The sequence below is a fragment of the Macrobrachium rosenbergii genome, chromosome 43, assembly GCF_040412425.1.
Source record: "Macrobrachium rosenbergii isolate ZJJX-2024 chromosome 43, ASM4041242v1, whole genome shotgun sequence".
Taxonomy (NCBI): domain Eukaryota; kingdom Metazoa; phylum Arthropoda; class Malacostraca; order Decapoda; family Palaemonidae; genus Macrobrachium; species Macrobrachium rosenbergii.
In genome coordinates, this window is record NC_089783.1 from 54,589,125 (window position 1) to 54,609,996 (window position 20,872).

Here is a 20,872-nt window from a genome sequence, read left to right on the forward strand (position 1 = left end):
TGTATCTTTTTTTTTTTTTTATCATGGCAGAACAAAACAGACGTTCTGATACTGGAGGAGGCTGTTCACTAGCGGCATGAACAGAGAAAGTTAGCATATCACTCTACTAAGATGACAGTGAAGAGTTCAAACAGTAGCTCCTAAGCGAAGGAACCACATGCACTATTCATTATGGCTACCTTGGAGGTCTATCTCTTAGAAATACTTGCTCCAGTGAGTACATACAGGCATTCTGGATAAGACATTTCAACTGGAAGGTGGATATAGACGCAGTGGATGATGGCGGCCTCGCGGTTTCAGAAGGCTCGTTTCTTTGTTCTCTTCATCAGTGTTGAGCTTAGGACACATCAGGAGTTTCATGGAAATATAACTTCATGGAGGAAACAAGGATTATCTTATTACTATGAATGGAAAGTCTGAAGAAAAAGCATTACTGTATGGATACAAAACTTCATTAAGTGGACCAGTCCGTAACAGAAAAAAAACTTTCTGCTTTACCAGTATCGAACACCTCACTGGATTTCCAAAGTTGCTGCAAATGAAAGTGGGAAGCAGCTTTGACTAAAAATGAAGAAAATGAAATTTCGTCGATCTTCAAGGACAATAGACACATTTCGCTATGGGATCGGCTAACATCCGGAATGGGACAAACTCATCGTTCTTATTTCAAAAGTTGTACAAAATGGCAGTCAAGGGGAACAAGGTACTGTAGTCTCATTTTTCACCGGGTGGTGTAACCAAGCTGCGAGACACCCATGAAATGTTCAATTATCAAGAGAAAGATGAAAACCACAGATAAATCAAAGACAAAGCAGAAAGGACAAGTTGTACAAAATTTCTTATAATTGTTTTCTAAAACCTTCCTTTTTTTTCTATAGAAAACTGTCTAATTTGAAGTGTAATGTCTATGGGCGTGAACTGCAGCTACTCGACTTCTAATCAAGGCCGTATTGTAACATGCAAAAAACACCTTAAATATGTACATAACAATAGCATTGTGCGATGAGTCTAAGGTCACTTTTTGCGAATAATACTAATGAATAAAAAAGTGGTGCTGTCTAGCGGTCATTTAGGATGTACGTAGGGATTCTTCGCTCCCTGTGTTTCCTAACGATAATTAAGTAGAGTATTGTTTCTTAGCTTAAACGATGAAACAAGCGAGTGGTGTCTTCCGGTATTAAATGATATGCTATCACTTACTGAAGGAGAGTACGCATGAGGCTAATCAGAAACCAAAATCGCCATGCGCTCGCAACAGCATTCGAAAATGGTTGGAAAAGTTATCTCGAATCCTTACAGACTAGTGGATGAAAGCTAGACAGCAAAGCTTAAAAATACTGTAGTAGCATGATAATAGCTACGAGCTAGAGCTTTCAGGCTATTAGGCAAGATTGGATGATTGAATCATTTATAGAAACATTATCAGATGCAAAATTAGCTATCAGTACAACAGGCTGTCATCTAAGTATAGAGGGGCGTGGTAGACTTAAAAGAATGCCACAGGTATTGGTGGCGGTATGATAAACGCCACCAATCCCAACAGTACGATAAGTTTTAAAGCTTCGTGGTAATAATCGTAGTTACAAAATTCTCTCATTCCATCATAAGGAGATTTTAACTACAATATATTCACATATGTATTGAAGGACATGAGTGCTGAGATTGCAAGAGAGCCTTCAAAACGTTGTGATGTAGGTTCTGCAAAGCTTTAGGAGCCATCTCGGTTGAATCACATACAAGGAAATCAAACTCCCGTAAAATATCTCGACAGTTTCCATCACCATAGACCCTTTTCCTAACAGAGTTGGCAATCACCCTCCAGTACAGGTCTTGATGTTGGCGCTGGCCCCGGGCTCTTCATCCCATTCCACTTGCAGGCTTTGCAGGCATCCGGCAAAGCGCTAGTGATGAGCCATAAAGCAATAGCAAACGGTGAAAGCAGCTATCTATGTACAGTACAGCGTATTCTCTAAAGTCCATCAGTGAAAACGTTACCGTCGCGTTGCCACGGGACTGAGTGGTGACTAGGCCACAGACCAGGCCATGCCGCCTCTGATCAAGGAGAATTTCCAACGTGCTACGATCTTAGAACCTAACGTTGGTTAGTCTTTCACTCTACTTGCAGAGATGAGAAATGATCAAGTACAAGTGTGATGACTTCAATGGCGACTTATCAGTACTATAAAAAATACAGCTGCTTGCGAAGGACATCCGAACGCTGGACTGATATTAAGAGAAGTGCTGTATTATTTGAACCTGTTCTTGTGTTATGAATTACGCATTTCGTTTACCATCTGTCCGAAGAAACGTAAGACATCAGTAAGAGCCTTCTGATAGTTTATAAAAATAGAGATGAGTTTTGGTGTATGAAGATGGAAACTGTAATCTCAGAATCTTCCTGAATCCGGGTCTTGGAGTACCAAAATGGTGTCCCTGTGGCCATCTCGGTGGGGGGCGGGGGGAAAGTAGTCGTCGTTGTTTTGTTGTGGAGGCAACACACTGAATGAATGGTTTTCTACAGACCGAAGAGAAATGTGGACATCACCATTTTTAAAATGAGCTAATAGCCGAGTCAGAGGCTCCATCCATCTTCTTGTGCATAATAAGTCGTTCACTGGAATTTGATCAAGCCCAGTGACGAAGATTGCTGAACGGCGTTTCGCGTAAGATACACTCACTGTCATTGTCATTATCTATCATTATCAATCAATCACAAAACAATATTGTCAACAGTGTTCCAATGATAACAACAATAGCTACAAACACTGTAGTATGAAGCACCTCGAGTTACCCGCATGAATTTTATCACACTAAGTGGAAAAATATCATTATTCTTATTTTTTTTTAACACCAAGGACGCACAGGACAGTGAAGGAGAGGAACAGACAGAACGAGTACGAAGGAAAGACACTGAGCATACCAGCTTGGGGCCTGCATCAGTGCGTACTTCCAACAACGAAACTGTTCATCAAAGGCATGTTACAAGGCGACAGAGAGTTCGCCCGTCTCCTCGACAGAACAAACGCAAAGTGAGAAAACAAGTGGAACCAGGCACTGATGCAAGCTGGAGCAAATTGGAGGCGCCGCCAGATGCACCTTAGCTAGTTTATGATATAACGAATTAACGCCTGTGTTCATTTTTCCTGTCTTTCAACAGATAACATAACACAAATCGAGACGATTCACAATTAATGTCTTTGTTTTTTTTTATATCACCCATCGACAACTGATTCACGTCCTCTATAACATCACAGATTACCGTACTAATGTCGACGACACTTTTCACTGGGACCGAATTTGGTCTGCATCTCCTCCATGATCTGGTCGTAGACTCTGGAGTTCTTCGCAACGAACGGGTCGCGCCAGGCGTTATCCTTGGCGTTGCTTTTCGTCCTCCTCTTGATGCCAGGGGCGTGGACGAGGAAGCCCCGGTCCAAGATGACGAGATGATAATCCCGGAGGCATAATTCATGCATCTGCAAGATTAAGAGTAAGGCAAACGCTCGCAGCAAGGGATGAGGATGGTTATCGGTGGTTCAACTTTACCTTAGGCTGAAATATTGGCGACGAGATGCCGATACAAGAATTGTGAATATATATATAATTTTCCTATTTCGTTAAAGAAACCACCGACACACTGACAAGTACAGCACTTGTCAATGTCTTATCTATGAAGCAACAATGAATATCCATCACTAGACTGATACTGATTTATGAATGATATAATGATAGTTTCCAAGGTTAATTAGAATCACCTTAGACAGGCACTGTCTACAAAATTAATTGATGATAATATCTACAGTAATTAGTACGTCCATTAAAAGCCACAATTCAAGAGAGAGAGAGAGAGAGAGAGAAATTTACCTGCGTCATTTTATCTTGCAAGCCCTCCCACGACAGTCTCTCGTCGTATAGGGGCTCTTTTTTAGTACAGATGTAGATAGGCTCCCATCTGTGATAGGGGTATTGCCGCTTCACTACCGAAAAGGCCTGGCAAGAGAATCATGGAGGTTAGAAGTAGACAGGTGTTGACAGACACGTAGTTCATAACTGAATAATGGACAGTCGGAAAGGAAGATCAAGAAAGCAATAAAGAAAGGACACAGGAAAAGAAAATTCATTACGAAAACAAGTGTTTAAACTTGAAATGATAACTGGAAAAGTTATGACTGTACATGGAAGTAATAAAAAGTAATCTGTAATAACGAATAAGAAAATACAAATTCAAAATTTGATGCGGTAAAATATTGATAAAATGGGTAAGCCGAGAAACAAATGTTAGTGATAATGCCATGTCACTGATTTGAAATAAATAATAGATTATGAAGACTTTTCCTGATATCAACAGTATCAACCCAATTTACCTGTATTGTTCCTGGAGTACCCATGAGCTTAATCCAGTCTGTAAGCGCAGGAAATCTTTGGCAGTGAGCACACACATGGCGGTGAAAGTAGACAGCATCATTTCTCTGGTACTGCTTCACTAGTTCCTCTTTATTGCCTGGCACCACCGACGCCACTTCAAAAACAGGCACGACGTAAACACGAGGCCAAGCACTGGAAACCCTTAGGTCCTTCCCGGCTGCCACTTGTCCAACCATCTTGAGGAACTGTTCAGCCAGACCCGCTGACGGATACAACTCCACGTCTGAGGGAAGAACAAACCACGTCGATGCCGCTGATCTTGCAACATTTCGAGCAACATTGACGGGGTAAGGCAATCCCTCTATGGTACGGAAGCCTTTGACGGATGCTATGTCATCTTTGCTGCAGTCTAAAGTGGATTCGTCCACCATGAGACGCCAGTCTGAAGCAGGCGGTGAATCTTTGGGCCAAAACAAGTGCCACGTGACCTTTTCTCTGACAGCTGCTGGGCCACACGCTCTGAGACGCGCCACGCGAGACGCAGCTATGCAGAAGTCTGAATAAGGAACGTATACGGCCACAGAGAGAGGTCCCGACCAGCGGGAAGCCAGCTCTCCAACGTGGCTGACCATTTCAGGAGTTGTGTGGGTCGTGTACGTCACGGACTCATTGTTCGTGTAGGTACGTGAACTGGGGATCCATTCATAAAGGACGTTATATGGGCCATCATCGCCCAGTTGAGGGGAACCTTTTGGTTCCCGCATACGCCCTGCAGGTACCAGTGAAAGCGTGTCGCAGACGAGGTGCGCGGCATCGCTGCTTTCTTGTGAGGGGCCCGTACTTTCACTTTTTTCTTCTGGAGCATCTCTGGGCGGACAGGCCAACAGGGCACATGGAGCTGCTAATAACAACCATGCTCCCACAACTACTCCAATGCCAACACATGCCCACCTCTGCCAACGCCGCCATGCCCTTGTCCACAACATGTTGTTTACTCGGCCACAAAGCCACCATTTACTACCACCTGCTTCATTGCCTCCCGCTGCAGCCTGTGGAAGAAAAACGGGAATTGGGCATTACCTCATAACTATACAGTACTATCAATATATGAACTAAACGAATGTAGCAACTCTGCATAAAAAATATATATATTTTTTACTGGAAAATTTCTACTCTTATCAACCAGATATTAGTACAGATTAACATGAGATGTATGTGAATTAGTGACACTAAGGTGCTGTTCACACAGCAAAACAAAACCATAATCATGAAAAGTATAAAATAACCCAGTCAAGTTTTCACTATTCCTAATATTTTGGAATGAACACTGCAGTAATCAAGTCTTCTAAATTCTTAAAGAACAACTAACTAAACCCCCTCAGTTGTGTTGGAAAAAGTCAGTTATTATGAGGAAAGCCCCAGAAGAAGCAGTCTCACAGAACGGTGCTCTAGGAGAGTGGACCGGTTGCCATTTTTGTGCTCACTGAACGCAAACCTGGTAACCTTACAGCATTCATGCACATCAGACGAATAGAATGAAAGAGGTGTATTACTCTTGGTGACTAAAGAAAGTTACTAATACCTTTTGTTTAGGGATGTAACTTATGACATGTCATCCATTCTAAATGTTTGAGTCTGCTGACAGTAATTAGGCTAAGGAAAAATAGCATATATTACACAGGTACATATACATACATACATACATACATACTGTACATACATACATACATACATACATACATACATACATACATACATACATACACACATGCAAAAGCTGTGGTAGCCTTTATGCCACAGCCTTCTTTGCGTATATATTGATACTAAATGTACTATTTTCATTTACCAGCATAGGTAGATGATAAATGCAAAGTACAAATAATTCTCCTACACCGTTCTGAAAACAGATCTTTTAATTCTTTTTATGAAAATGTAATGGCGCCGCAGTATCATGTGTCCTACGTCATTAAACCGATCAAGGTATAAAATTCAGGTGTACAGGTATGTGTGAATTTCCTAATTCCTCCAAATGTTTCCCCCCCCTCTCGTCAGACAAAAAATCGGTAACAATAATAATGCAATAATAATAATCCCACCAACAGCAACATCACTGCAGAAAGTACTAATGATTTATTTGTTTATTTATTATTATTATTATTATTATTATTATGTTAAAATCATTCATATTTCCGCGTTTTAAATTGAAGACTCTCTTCACAATACAGTATAGCTTCTAATACTCCATCTTCAGCAAAAAAAAAAAAAAAAAAAAAAAAATATATATATAAAATATATATATATATATATATATATATATATATATATATATATATCAACGTACTAAAGTTAATGAATATTGGCCGACGAAGAAGAGTTGGTTAATCCTGACAGAGAAAGCCGTAGTTTAAATGTCACTGCGTGATAACCAAAATATGTTTATCGCGTCTAAAATAAAACGTTTAACTTTACACTAGTATGAAATAATGCATTTGGTAAACCCCTTCTGGTTAAGTCATTTGCTAGTGTGAAGGGGTACTTTCAATTTAGTCGGTATGAAATACATCCTTGGGTCAGCCTCTTACCAATAGCCCATTACGCATGAATCATGACAAACCCTCACGACAGCCATACTTTGCAGGAAAGGTTAACTAGTCCTGCTTCTTTACGCAATTTAATAGTCACAACATCGTTCGTTTAGGCAACCAACACGATAAAATAAAAGCTATGAATTTTCAACTTCAGTACCAATCTTTAAACAAAAATCGTTGGCTTAAACTTTTAGCAAATACGATATGCTTTTCGTATAGTGACGGTCCGTTTGGTGAAAAATATGCCAGCGCGAATTGGCCTTATGAAATAGTCGTTAACTTGGTCAGGATCCTCTCATATGACCGCTGTACTTAATTTGAATGGAGCCTAATTTTTCACTGATATACAACAACAACGCTTCAAATAACTTACCATTTGACAAAACGGGGTTTAAAACTTTAGTAAAAGGACAAGTGGCTGAGACCCCGGGGAGTGTGAAATATGCATCCTTTTGAAAACTAGAGTTTCAACTAGAACTAGCTCACCTGGCAAGAAAGGACCATATAGTTTCGTTCTTTCGAGTGTAGGAACACGCTGTGACTGTCAACGTAAAACTCACAACCCTCTCTTCGCATTATAAATTTTTTCTATGTTTAATCTCAGTATCCGAAATTATTGAGATTTAATGATTTACAGAACAAGTAAAGAATTAATATTTCACTGTAATACCCATCATGAAAAATGTTATTCATAACTTCGAGCATAAATGATTTTACATAAATCATAACTGACATTGGTACACAGGCTAGGGTGTGATTTCATAAAACTGTTTACAAATCTCTCTCATATGAAAATAATTTTAACAAATGCTGCTAGCTCTGGGAGTGTAACAGTAACAGCGCTTAATTTATACTGAGTAAAACTAAATACTGCTACTACTACTTAGATTCAGCCAGCTTTGTGCTGGCACGGGCTCTTGCTCTTCATCAGCCCGTAACTGATGATTGAGGTTCTGCTTGCACGAACTGTTAATTATCTTTTTCTTAAGAGATAATTAACAGTTCGTGCAAGTGCAGTTTATGGTGTGAACCATGCCCTAACTGGTGATATACTATTAGGCTCAATCTAATCACTGGGCCAGAATTGAAAAGAGGTAGTGGGAGAGAAAGTGTTATATCAGCAAGTCCCAGTGAGTAGGAGAGCCTGGGGAGGAAGGAATAAAATTCAAGTCAGAGAAAAAGGATGGGAATTAAAGATCCTTTGGATAAAGTGTAAAGCTTAAGATGAAGGCATAGCGACAGCAGAGTGTAGTTTCTGAAAAGGAAGGGAGGAATGTGAAAGGGATAAATAACATGGTCATAGCTAACTTTATTGAGAGAACAGGGAAATGAGGTGGTGGCTGGGATGTGGTAAAACGAAAATTAAAGACAAAAATGGTAATGGAGTGAAAACGGGGACATATGACTCAACCGCACCAACCACAGTCCACAATAACAATTGTTAGAAGTAATCAACATACAATCACGCATGGAACAGAAATAAATTTCTGACCCAGCTCGGGGTCGAACACAGGTTTCATATGAAAGACCTGGGTTCGATCCTGAGTTCAGTCAGAAAGTTATTAGTATTACAGTGGTTATCGTGTGAGGTCGCTTCACGCGCTTACGTCCGAGAGTTACCAAGACCTGTTCACCTTTCCTGGTCGTGGTGATACCGAGTGGGCAATGTTTCACCTATTACAACGTTTGCCATTTACTTTTTATTTACTTTTGGGTCCACGTACGAAAGAGGAAGGCGGACGCCATATATCTGCTATAAATGATCCCAAGTTAATCCCAAAACTCGACTCTTCAGGAGGTAAAAGGAGAATGCAAGGCGAAGAAGCGCAACGGTCGACCTCTCAGGTAAGGCTAAACCGTCATATTAACGATGCTAGGCTATTTATTTCGCTTGATAAGTCTCCCCTTATATGCTTAATACGAAAACATACTAAAAAATATCGCAAATATACTGTTAACGCGACAATTATACCGTCTGTGCTTGTGTTTTAACGTTCATGCCTTTGTGGCCGGTACTACACGCCTTCAAGCAAGTGGGGTTGGTATTAAAATAAAAGTTCATTTGTGGGGATGGAGCGTGAGAGGAAAACTGTATATTACGTGATTTTATGTGGTGATTTAATTAAAAGACGCTTTCTTGGTCGGGTCAGAGTACGAAACTTTTTTTTTAAAATAGGTAATTTCTCCCCAATGTAATGGCTGACTACCACTGACACTGTACTGTACTGTGTTCATGTTGTCGCATCGATCTAGCATTTACCGTATTTCTTCCCTCGAGGCTGTTTTATACATTTTCGTGAACGTCCATAAATTGGAATGCCGTATAAAAACAATTACCAGCTTAACGCACCTTATAAGCTAGGATAATTCTGAAACACACTGGCGGTTATACAAGAAATAACCAATATCAATTCGTTGTAATATAACCACGTGCACAGACTGATCATGCTTTCTAATGTTTTCAGTTTACTTAATTTACGTGTATAAACGACTCCATTTCCTCTTGCCTAAACAGAGCTGTCTATCTCTTGACAGCTTTTATCAGCAGTATTGGCTACTTTACGTATGACTGGGAGTGAATTTGCAAAAGCCTACCGACACCTTAATAGGGAGGGAATCTATGAAGAGGGTTTAGCTTAAGACATCCTAGGTGAGGTTAGTTTGGTTAGGTAATGCTTGATGTAGTAATATTTCACCATATTTTATGGTTACTTTTTCAGTCTTGTTTTTCCATACAGTATATATATATATATATATATATATATATATATATATATATATATGTACATATTTATACATATATATATATATTTCCTATAACAGCTGGTCTAGATATTAGGCAAGACAGCGGCCACTGTCGCAATTTAACTGCTTAATTGGAGATGCATATCCCCTTTATCAGTAGATCAAGGCTAACTTGACACTATTAGGGTAGGATTCCATTAACACTGCAATGTGTTTGCAGTACGCCTTTGCATTAAATCTACCTACATGTATAAAAATGGATGTATTTGTGTGTGTGTGTGTGTTCCAGCATAACTCTGAAACACATTCAGCAATTTCAACCAAACTTAATATACATAATTATGACTTACTATCTGGAAGAGAATACTGTGTGGGTAAGACATCACTAGCACCAAAGGGGGGTGGGAAGGGGGTGACATGTAAAAATAACCGAAAGCAATAGTTATTAGTGTCTAATCCATAGTTTTCGAGGTCACTGAGATGAATAGTGACTATCCCGATTCTCTTTAATTCCAATTTCAGCCCCGATAGGAAGAGGGGGTGATAAGGGGTTATATATAAAATGTCAAAAATGTTGGGCAATGTAACTGAAGCAACTATCTTACAGGAAAGGGAGAGGGTGACGGTTTTTCCAGGAAGTCTTGCATTCTCGATCACGATAAAAAAGGCACAGGGGCAGTCTATTAATTACTGGGGAGTGGATTTGAGAGCGTCATGTTTTCCCCATGGACAAATTTATGTTGCTTCCTCAAGGGTGGGTATGGTATGGATATGGGTATGGGGATGATACAGATGTGGGTATGGTACGGCACATCTGCTAGTTTGTTGTTATAAGCCTGTAAGCATATTCAACAGGCTGGTGTAGCCTAGACTAGTTTTGACTGTATACAGAAGCTGTTGTAGCTCATCTTGTAGCCATGGTATTGTTAGTCCATATTATAGTGACAATATGTAGAATAAGCATTATATATATATATATATATATATATATATATATATATATATATATATATATATACACAGTAAAAGCTCACTTTAACGGACCCAGAACCAACGGACATCGGATTTAACGGACAAAATTCGCCAAGGGTAGGGGCTGGTGTTGTTTACGTTTACTTGTGAAATTGGAACATACCGTGTATTTCTGTGTATAAGACAACCTTTAGATAAGACCAGGTCGAAAATTATGGCAAATTTTCATGAATTTATCCCATATCTGTGTAAGTATTAGACGACGGTATGAGACGACTGCTAAATTACAAAACCATCTGTGTATAGGCTAGCTTTTGCAACAACAGGTATCTTATGAAATACTGGTTATGTAAAGATGATGTTATTACAAATGCTGTTTTCCTGATTGTATCCCTAGAAATTCAAAATGAATGAAATAACAAAGCTGATTCTATATCATGTTTTTCCTAATCATGTCGCCTAAAAGGGAAACCATTGTTTTGTTTACGTTTCATCGCCCATCACAAACCCCTAACAATACGCTGATGTACAATAATTACCGTGCATAATTATCGTTCGCATGATGAGTTGTTCTAAACAGTTATTTACCACCAAAATGATAATGAATTTTTAATGAAAAATGATTATTATGTTATCATAAATGTTATTACTACTGTAATTACACCACCATTAAAATTTCTGAAAGGTTACAAAAAGATAAAGTTGTTGTAAGTGCAACCATAACTTGATTTTTACATTTTGTCAGCTGGCCTCGCATAGGTAAAAGTTGATTTCATTGATATGAAATTATTCCTCGAATAGGCTACTTATTATGAAGATATTCCAATAATATATAAGGTAAAAAGGGTTTTAATACCTTTATTATCAGTTTATTTCATAATGTGAATCTTTTCATGTATGTGGGTGGTTATCGCACCTAGGCTGAGGCTAGCCTACTGATAAACATCATTTAAGGAATGAAAAAACAATGCTTCACTTTAACGGATAATTGGCTTTAACGGATGACCTTCCCCCGCCATTAGTCCAGTAAAGCCAGGTTTCACTGTATATATATATATTATAATTATATATATATATATATATATATATATATATATATAATGTACACAGAGTATATAATTATAACAAATAAAGATAGCGTATTGATAGGTGTTGTATGTCTCATACTTTTGACAATAAAACCTTGAGAACACAAAATAACTATATGCATTAGCTAAGTAGACTAATGCCTATTACTTATTGGTAAGCTTTGGTATAAGGATATTCATACACAATGTTAAGCCTTGGTTAAATTTGATTGGGCCTACGTTATGTTAGTAGGCAAACTATAAAAAAAAACACATCTGATATTTTCGAGTTTGTGTCATGTACTTGCATTTTTGGAAAGAGTGATACTTTGTGGATCGTGATAAACTGGGAATATCTTAGATTAGTTCAACTCTCAAACAAAATGCTTAAAATCATAAGAAGTGTTTTGTTTGAAAGATAAGCTAATCTTAAAATATTCCAGGTTCATCACGATCCACAAATTAACATATTTTCTGAACATGTAGGTACACGAAGCCAACCAGAAAATATCAGATGTGTGTTTTTTTTTTTTTTTCTTACTAATATAACGTAGACCCAATCAAATTTAACCAAGGTTTAACGTAGCGTATGCCTATCCTTATATCTAAGCTTACACACAGCTAATGCAGACAGTAAATTTATGTTCTCCATTATTTTGTCATTAAATGTATGAAATAAGAAACGCAACACCTATCAGTATGATAATTTCATTTGTTATGTATAATATACACATATATATACATACATTATATATATATATATATATATATATATATATATATATATATATATACATACATACATACATACTACTTCTTCTTCATACATACATATATAGATATATATAGAGGCCTACTGTACATACGGTCATTACAACCAGGGCTAACAATACCATGACTACAATATGGACCAGAACAGCCTCTGTACGTAGTCAAAACTAGTCTAGACTATATAATGTAGACTATATCGTTTTCACTACATCTGTACAATAGACGTGTACAAGCGTACAATGAAAGATTTATGCATGCACGTACGGAAAACAAAGGTAATGTAAATCCGGTATTGACTACGGCAGTTTATTTTTCTTCAGTTGCAAGAACATTCTGTAACACCGTCATTAAAAAGAACGGAAGCAGCGTCTTGTATAATCGCATGATGATTAATAATATTCCATCTTGTTCACGAAGACGGCGTCGTAAAGCACTTGGAGCTGCCATACTGACGCCGAGAATGTAATCATTCAAGAATGATTACATCATGATCAGTCTGCTATTTGCATCTCTTTAAAATAAACAAAAAATCAGATATTTTAGTTAATTACTAATCAGTCTACTATTTGCATCTCTTTGAAATAAACAAAAAAAAAAATGCTTTAGGAAATTATTAACTAATGGGTATTTCAACAGACGAGCGCGGTTGTGAATGAACTCGGAAACGTAACTGCAAAATGTTTCATAATGGGGCAGCGCCGTCAGTGCACCCCTCCCAGTGCACTGTAGGCATTTCTTAAAGTCCATCGCAGCGTTCCTTCTGTCCCTCGCTGCAACCCCTTTCATTCCCTTTACTGTACCTCCTTTCATATCCGACCTCTCTTAAGATTTGTTTCATAGTGCAACTGCGAGGTTTTCCTCCTGATGCATCTATCAAACCTTTCTCCTCCCAATTTCCGTATCAGCGCTGAATGACCTCATAGGTCCCAGCTCTTGGCCTTTGGCATAAATTCTATGTTCCATTCCATTTAGTAATGGATAATTTTAATAAAAATGAAGATAACAGGTCACGACTGTTTTCTTCTTGCCAACAGCCGTGTGACTGTAATCACCTGTTATACTGTTGACTGAATGAAGTAAAAAAAATAATGGCTTTTTAGCATAGCTTTCTTAAGGATATATTAATGGCCCTGGTGTTTTTTTATAGTGATTTCGGAAAAAAGGTAAAACGGACTCAGGGACTAAGGAAATTACAAATGTTCTGAAATTACGATAACATCTTATTCAATACTTCACACATTGGTGTTTAATGTTCAATTCTTCACACATTGGTGTTTACCTAACCACTTGTGACAGTTGATTTACGACTTACCATGGGATGCTCAGAGCTGCTAATTCAACCTTTAGGTAACGTACATTTCAGTTCACTGTTAATGTTAACACCTAAATAATTTTCGTTCACTTGGAAGCAGGACGCTACTGCTCACCACCTCCAAACGCTTCCAACTAACCGAGTAGCAAAGCACGGACCTACTGAGCACAGAGCACTGCTTTACTCAATGCTCTGACTCTCGTGTCATTATCTGTCCCCAGGTTGATATGTTATCGCGTACCGTAATTGTGATAAAGCTCCATAGCGCATTTATCTAGTATCCAGTGCTTTTGTCTGAGTTACCGGTTTACTTATTCACAGTTTAATGTATTTCAGTTGGTCGGCCGCATTCTCATTCACGTAACGAGTACTGTATACTGTGTTTAGGACTCTTAATTCAGTGGGGAGTTTTTGGTTTTGGAAGCTCGAGGGACCTTGCTACAATAATATATATTGCATACATATCTTAACAATTAGCTTAATTTTGTAATTTATTTATTTTGTTATTCAGTTCCTTGTCACAGATAGGCCATTTTAGGCCATTATGAGATGTTCCACAAGCTGCCTTGACGATATTTCCAACTTCTCAGGTACTTTAAAAGAACACCATTTACTGATCTGTCTGAGAAGTATTTCAATGCAGATGCTTGTTGTACCGAAACCTAAGGGCTTTTTCTAACTCGGCCAGATCGAAGACCAACAGAAAAATGAAGTTCAATCACTAAGGAAGCGAGTTACGTTTGACCTTGAATGCACTTCACTGCAAATATGTTGGGATTTTGCATAGGGCAGTAGAGGGTCTCTGATTAACATGCCATCGAAACCACGTGCCCGACGATGCCAGTACCTTGTCGAGTGCCGTACGAAAAACATGGTGGTCAGTAATGTTCAGAAAAATAAAATGTGCCGCTTAATAATTGGCATATGTATATATTATATGTATATATAGATAGATATTTATACAAATACATATATAAATTATATATATATATATAATTTATACATTATATATAATGTATAAATCTATGTATATTTATACATTATATATATGAATATTATATATATATATATATTATATATATATATATATATATATATATATATATATATATATATATATATATATATATATATATATTCATATATCGTTATAAACGTTATAAATGCAAAAAAAAAAAAAAAAAAAAAAATCTGCCTATAAAGCCAAAACTGAATTTTTTTACGGATTTGATTGATGAGTGTAAATCATCTACTTAGAGATATATATAAAGAGCTCCTGTTTTTCCAGGGTCAGTTTTTTTTTTTTTTTACAAAAAATACGGACATAGTGTGTCTCTCTCTCTACTCAGAAATTTGGGTACATACTACTGTATATATAAACATAATGGCTGTGATCAGATGCAAATTGATTCCACTTACGTATGTTTATGGGTATGCACAAAACAAACACATCACACATACGCAATATATATATATATATATATATATATATATATATATATATATATATATATATATATATATATATATATATATGTAGGCCTATACTCATATATATTATATACTTATATATTCATACTGATAAGGCATTTACTTACGTTAATTTGCTTATTTCTGTAAGAGCCAGTTTTACCTCATCTGTTGGCTTGAAAACCTCAATATTTCTGTGCCAATCAGTTTATACCAACTAAAATCGTGGGAGGACATACAGTATGAGTTTTGTAACAGACTTTGTTATTATCAGGTAGCCGTTATTGATGTTATTCTAAAACGCTTGTTTGTTATGAAAACATTGTGATTTTTCTTGTGAGGGAAGTAATTTTTGCAAGGTACGCTCGATTCGAGTAGGCGATGACTGTTCGTGTCTATTTCTCATTAGGTTATGATCATGTAGGGCGTGTGGATATGAGCGCACCTTTCCTCACTGTAATGGTACTAATAGCGATCGTAGAGCCAATTGATTTAAACAGCTTCATAGGTTTCCCACAATGCTCACGCCTGAAAGAGATGCCGTATTATTGTTTTAATTTAAAGTTTGATCATGTTATAGCAGGTGGTAGAGTGTGACCCTTAACCTAGTCAAATTAACAAGGAAGGAAAGCGGGATATAGTTTAAAGGCAATCTAAAAAGAGGTCGCATATAGGCCTAAATGTCATGTCCCCATCAAACCGGCTCTGTTTATCGGATGTTCAACGGAGCGCATCTTTCAAAAGCCATTGAACGTCAGGTTTTTAATACCCTTTGTCACGTCCTGAACCTCGGTGAAAGCTCTCTTTAAGGGGTTCAAGTGTTAAGGCCCTGGAATTTTCTTTACAACATAATTAAAAGGCTTTTAGAGCTACCACAGCTCTTGAAATTTGGTAATCGTTCTCGGCTGGATAATGCACCAGATTTTAATGCAGGTTAATTATTCACTTACATACACCTTGTTTCTCTTTATCATCTGCAAACAAGAGCCATTCCACATTCACTGCATGACTGATTTTATCATTCCGCATCTTTGCACATAGTACTATTATTTCCCTGAGTTCTTGAATCACTTTGTGCGTAAAGATATTGAGCAGCCATTACGCAGCCTTGTCCTAGAACCATTTAAATACCAAAGTAGTTTCTCCCCCATCTGCGTATTTCAATACTCGCTTCACTTCTGCCATTTAAAAAATACAATCATTCCCAACAATCTATCCCCCGTAGGAGGGTAGCACCGTCGATGCACCTCACGTGGTGCACTGTAGTCATTAGCAAAAAGGGTGTTTGCCGCATCCCCTTGGCCCCTAGATACACCCACTTTGTAACCTTTCACTTTTGCTTCCATTCCAGTTTCCATATGTATGTATATAATATATATATAAATTATGTATAATATATTATATATATATATATAAATTATATATATAATATATTATATATATGTATCTTATATATGTATCTTAAAATTGCATAAAAAAGACAACGTCTTTGAATTCGGGCGGAAAAAATAGAAGCTTGGCAGAACAGAAAAGTGTAAAAACAAAAAAGCATCAGTGGAAGAAAAGGAATAATCCGCAAAAAAGGAAAAGAAAGACGAATAAGTAAAACAACGAAAAGCAGAGAAATAAAACTTCCAGAAAATGAAGTAACTGAAGGGAAAGAAATTGCATTTGCAGATGCAGACGTTTCTGCTGCATATCAATTCACCTGTATCGATCGTCTTCTCAGGCGGTGTTGGACAGCCGTGTCTGATTGACGATGGTACTCGATCAGTCAGTCATTTCTCTCTCTCTCTCTCTCTCTCTCTCTCTCTCTCTCTCTCTCACAAATCACTGATCGAATTCTGATGTAAAATCTGACGATCCTTTGAAAACAAAACAACGTTATGAAATTGTTTCGAGGAATTGAATGTAATGATCGATATTACTTGTCATATCTCTCTCTCTCTCTCTCTCTCTCTCTCTCTCTCTCTCTCTCTCTCTCTCTCTCTCTCTCCTCCCGGTTGCTGCTACTGATAATGAGTGAGAAAGCGACGTATGTGCAAGCGTACGTGTCTCTCCGTCCGTCCGTCCGTCTGTGCTACAGGCGGCTGCGGGCGCCACCGAGGGATTTCCGATCGATGGAGAGAAGAGAATAACGAAACGACAAGTGTGCCTGCATGCACGCTTGTATGTGAAGCTCGCATCACTGATAATGACTGCCAGGACTCATTGTGTTGCGCTTATCGCGACCATCTTGTGAAAATGATGGAGGAAGTGTCTGGAGAAATGTAAATGTTAAGAACAGCGTTACTTTTTATGGCAATAGGAAAGATGCAGCGTAGCAATGGACCTGTATGATGGAGATGTTAGAGATCAGTTAATAAAACTGCACAGTGAGTTAACTTTGAATGTAGTACTCATATTATTTATGGTTAGGACATCACCTTTATTGGAAATAACACCCAGGAATGATAAGCATAACTGGTAAGGATAAGTGAATGCTGGAAAGTCATCATTAGTACGATGAACTCAAGTCCCTTTAAATTGTCCTGGACTTTGAAGTAGATGGGAACCATAGAAGGTCAACCTCATGAAATTTGGCTCTGTCACTTACCGCCAACACCTGAGCCACCCTCCCTGATGTAGAGGGGCAGGTTGATGGCAGACCTCTTGGAGAAGGCAAATAAGTTGCTTGAGACCTCTAAGGCCTTGCAACATACTACCTGCTGCGTCTGTCAAGCCAAGACCAAGCCAATAAAAATCTATCCAGCCATAATGTGTGTATACCGTCATGGGTTTAGGAAAACCACCCAGAACTGCACTACCAGTGGCAGCTGTAGAAAAAAATGAGTAAGGCAGCCTCCCAAGAAAGCGATTGTGACTTCAAGAGCATCTTTAACTGCACGTCTGGTGGGAAATTCTTTGTAGACATGAGTGCTTTCAAGTTGATTCTCCTGCATGGACAGAAGATGCACTCAAGACCCCGGACAGCGGCTATTGGCAGCTGCAAAGGAAGAAGTAATGGTGGGAGTTCAGAAGGCATTGCTTGGTGCTGACTTCCTTGGACACTTTAGCCTGCTGGTAGATGTCCCTCTTTGCCACCTTTTGGACCTAGCCTTATTACAGATGACACCACCAGCCTCAAACAACTGTCCACCTCTTTGGTGAACCCCATAGGTATATATATATATATATATATATATATATATATAGCTTAATGATAAATAATATTGTCTATATATATATATATATTGTCTATATATATATATATATATATATATATATATATATATAGAGCTTAATGATAAATAATATTGCCAAGACCAGGAAGAACATTCTTTATTGTACGAGCTTTCGAGGTATAAAGCCTCATCATCAGGCTGAAAAAACCGACAAGGATGAGAATCAATAAAATTACAATAAAATGAATTGTCATAATAAATCTTCAGCAAAAGTACTAACGCAATATATAAAATGAACAAGTAAGTACAAACTAAAAGGGTGAGACGTAAAATAACGAAAAATTAAAAACACAAACATAAAAATATGAAAATAAAACTAAGGTGAAATGTAAACAAACTACCACTCACAAAGTAAAATATTTAACGACCTAATTGAGTACCTACTATGAAATACACGATAGCTAGTTGAATACCAGACGAGTTGTTGTTCAATTCCGGCTTCATCTTTTTAATAGTCAGCGACTCTGAAATTAAAAGGTCAGTCTATTTGAACAAAAGACAGTACCCGAAAATCCAGGTCAGTGAAAGGATGGTCCTGTGCTAAACTGTGTTCTCTAATGGCAGAAAAGGGTGGTTTGGAAAGGGGAAACCTATATATATATATATATATATATATATATATATATATATATATATATATGGCCGTATATATATATATATATTATTTTTATTTTTCCTTGTATGTTTTTGTCATCAGGTTTATGCCGCGTTTAATATATTGTTTTATACAGAATATTTTAGGATATTGCAATTTCTTGCCTGTACTCTGTATGCCTGTTTGATCATCCGTGTATTCAGGGCTGCATGTACGTAACGCACTTGAAAACATGGTTGTGGAAACTGATTTCTCTACTTCATTGGTTTGACTGTAATAAAAATGTGCATAGACAGTAACATTGGTGGATATTTAAACCCTTCAGTGCTTCAACGTATTGGGCGATTCAAAAAGGGTAAGCTAATATCATTTTCCATTTCCATGGTGAATTTTATTGGTTCCCGGGACCATTCATTTAATTTAGCAAAAAAGGTGAGCCATATTGCATTTCGGAGAATTATCTGTTTAATATTTTGCTTTCGGAAAATTTCATTTACAAATTAATTAGTACTGGAGATGAATGGTTACCCATAGTCATAACAAAATTTCGAGAGCAACATTTCGCGTTCGATTCAAACTTATATTTTTTATACATATTTTGATAAATTTTATTTTTGTTCTCGGAAAATGGTGCATCCAGCTTTCTGCTCTCTGAAGTATCCGAGAAAAATTCCAACAGATCGTCAGTCAAACACACACACACACACACACACACACACACACACACACACACACACACACACACACACACACACACACACACACACACACACACACACACACACACATATACATATATATATATATATATATATATATATATATATATATCTATATCAGATTAATCACTATATAACTAAACCTCTACTTTTCCCTCAGTTTTTAATAGAATTTTCTATTCTTATTAATAAAAAAAATACTTTAACCTCTTTTTTTTTTTTTATCTTGAACAGCATTTCTTATTTTAGTGATTTTTTTTACCCCTACTTCTGTTTTGCCAATCGGTAATTTCTTCCGTCGTTGCACAGGAAGCCAATATCGAGGAGTGAAGTGTCATTGAGACCCAGTCATACCTCTTCCCCTTCTCTCTCTCTCTCTCTCTCTCTCTCTCTCTCTCTCTCTCTCTCTCTCTCTCTCTCTCTCTCTCTTTTGTACTGCAACTTGAAAATGAAAGATGGTGGAAAAATTTTCTGGAAATCTGAAGGGACCTGTAAGTGGAGAGAGAGAGAGAGAGAGAGAGAGAGAGAGAGAGAGAGAGAGAGAGAGAGAGAGAGAGAGAGAGAGAGAGAGAGAGTTTCGTCTAAACAGCAGACATATGCGGCAAAAACCTGAGAAAGTACACACACACAAATATATATATATGTGTATATACTCGTATATATGTATGTAGATTAACATATGTCCAAATATAACACGAGGATCATAATGTTTGTGAAGAGCGTCTAGACAAGAGAAAGTTACAAAGTGAATTTGATCTATTTCAATAGTGTAAGATGTTTCGTTCAAGGATCATTACCCGTAAATCATACGAATGTAGCTTACATACAGAGTTTTTTCTTGAATACTGAGCTGGGTAGCATTCATGCTGAGAGCAAATCAGACATTGAACAGTGTGCGTGCCGTTGCATCACCTCTTAAAATTACAGCTTTGGCTGTTTGGTTATTTAATATGCCAGAAGAGAGAGAGAGAGAGAGAGAGAGAGAGAGAGAGAGAGAGACGTTAGCGCGTTCAGTCTATCAAACCAAGAAACAGACTTCCATAA

The 20,872-nt window shown here is 37.6% G+C and overlaps 1 protein-coding gene across 5 annotated transcripts in view; it reads right to left on the reverse strand.

The window, feature by feature from the left end:
- Positions 1 to 438: 438 nt before the first annotated feature.
- LOC136828934 (beta-1,4-glucuronyltransferase 1-like) overlaps positions 439 to 20,872 on the reverse strand; it is a 75,833-nt gene continuing 55,399 nt past the window's right edge. For 3 of the 5 annotated variants that reach the window (XM_067087302.1, XM_067087303.1, XM_067087304.1), the window contains 3 exons: positions 4,365 to 5,414; positions 3,865 to 3,990; positions 439 to 3,476 (listed from right to left, as the gene is read on the reverse strand). In XM_067087302.1, the coding sequence (XP_066943403.1) occupies positions 3,264 to 3,476; positions 3,865 to 3,990; positions 4,365 to 5,414 (1,389 nt within the window). In that variant the 3' untranslated portion in view covers positions 439 to 3,263. Of the gene's footprint in view, positions 3,477 to 3,864; positions 3,991 to 4,364; positions 5,415 to 7,326; positions 7,433 to 13,820; positions 14,030 to 20,872 lie in introns of those variants that run through there. The other 2 variants (XM_067087305.1, XM_067087306.1) reach the window with 2 other exon arrangements.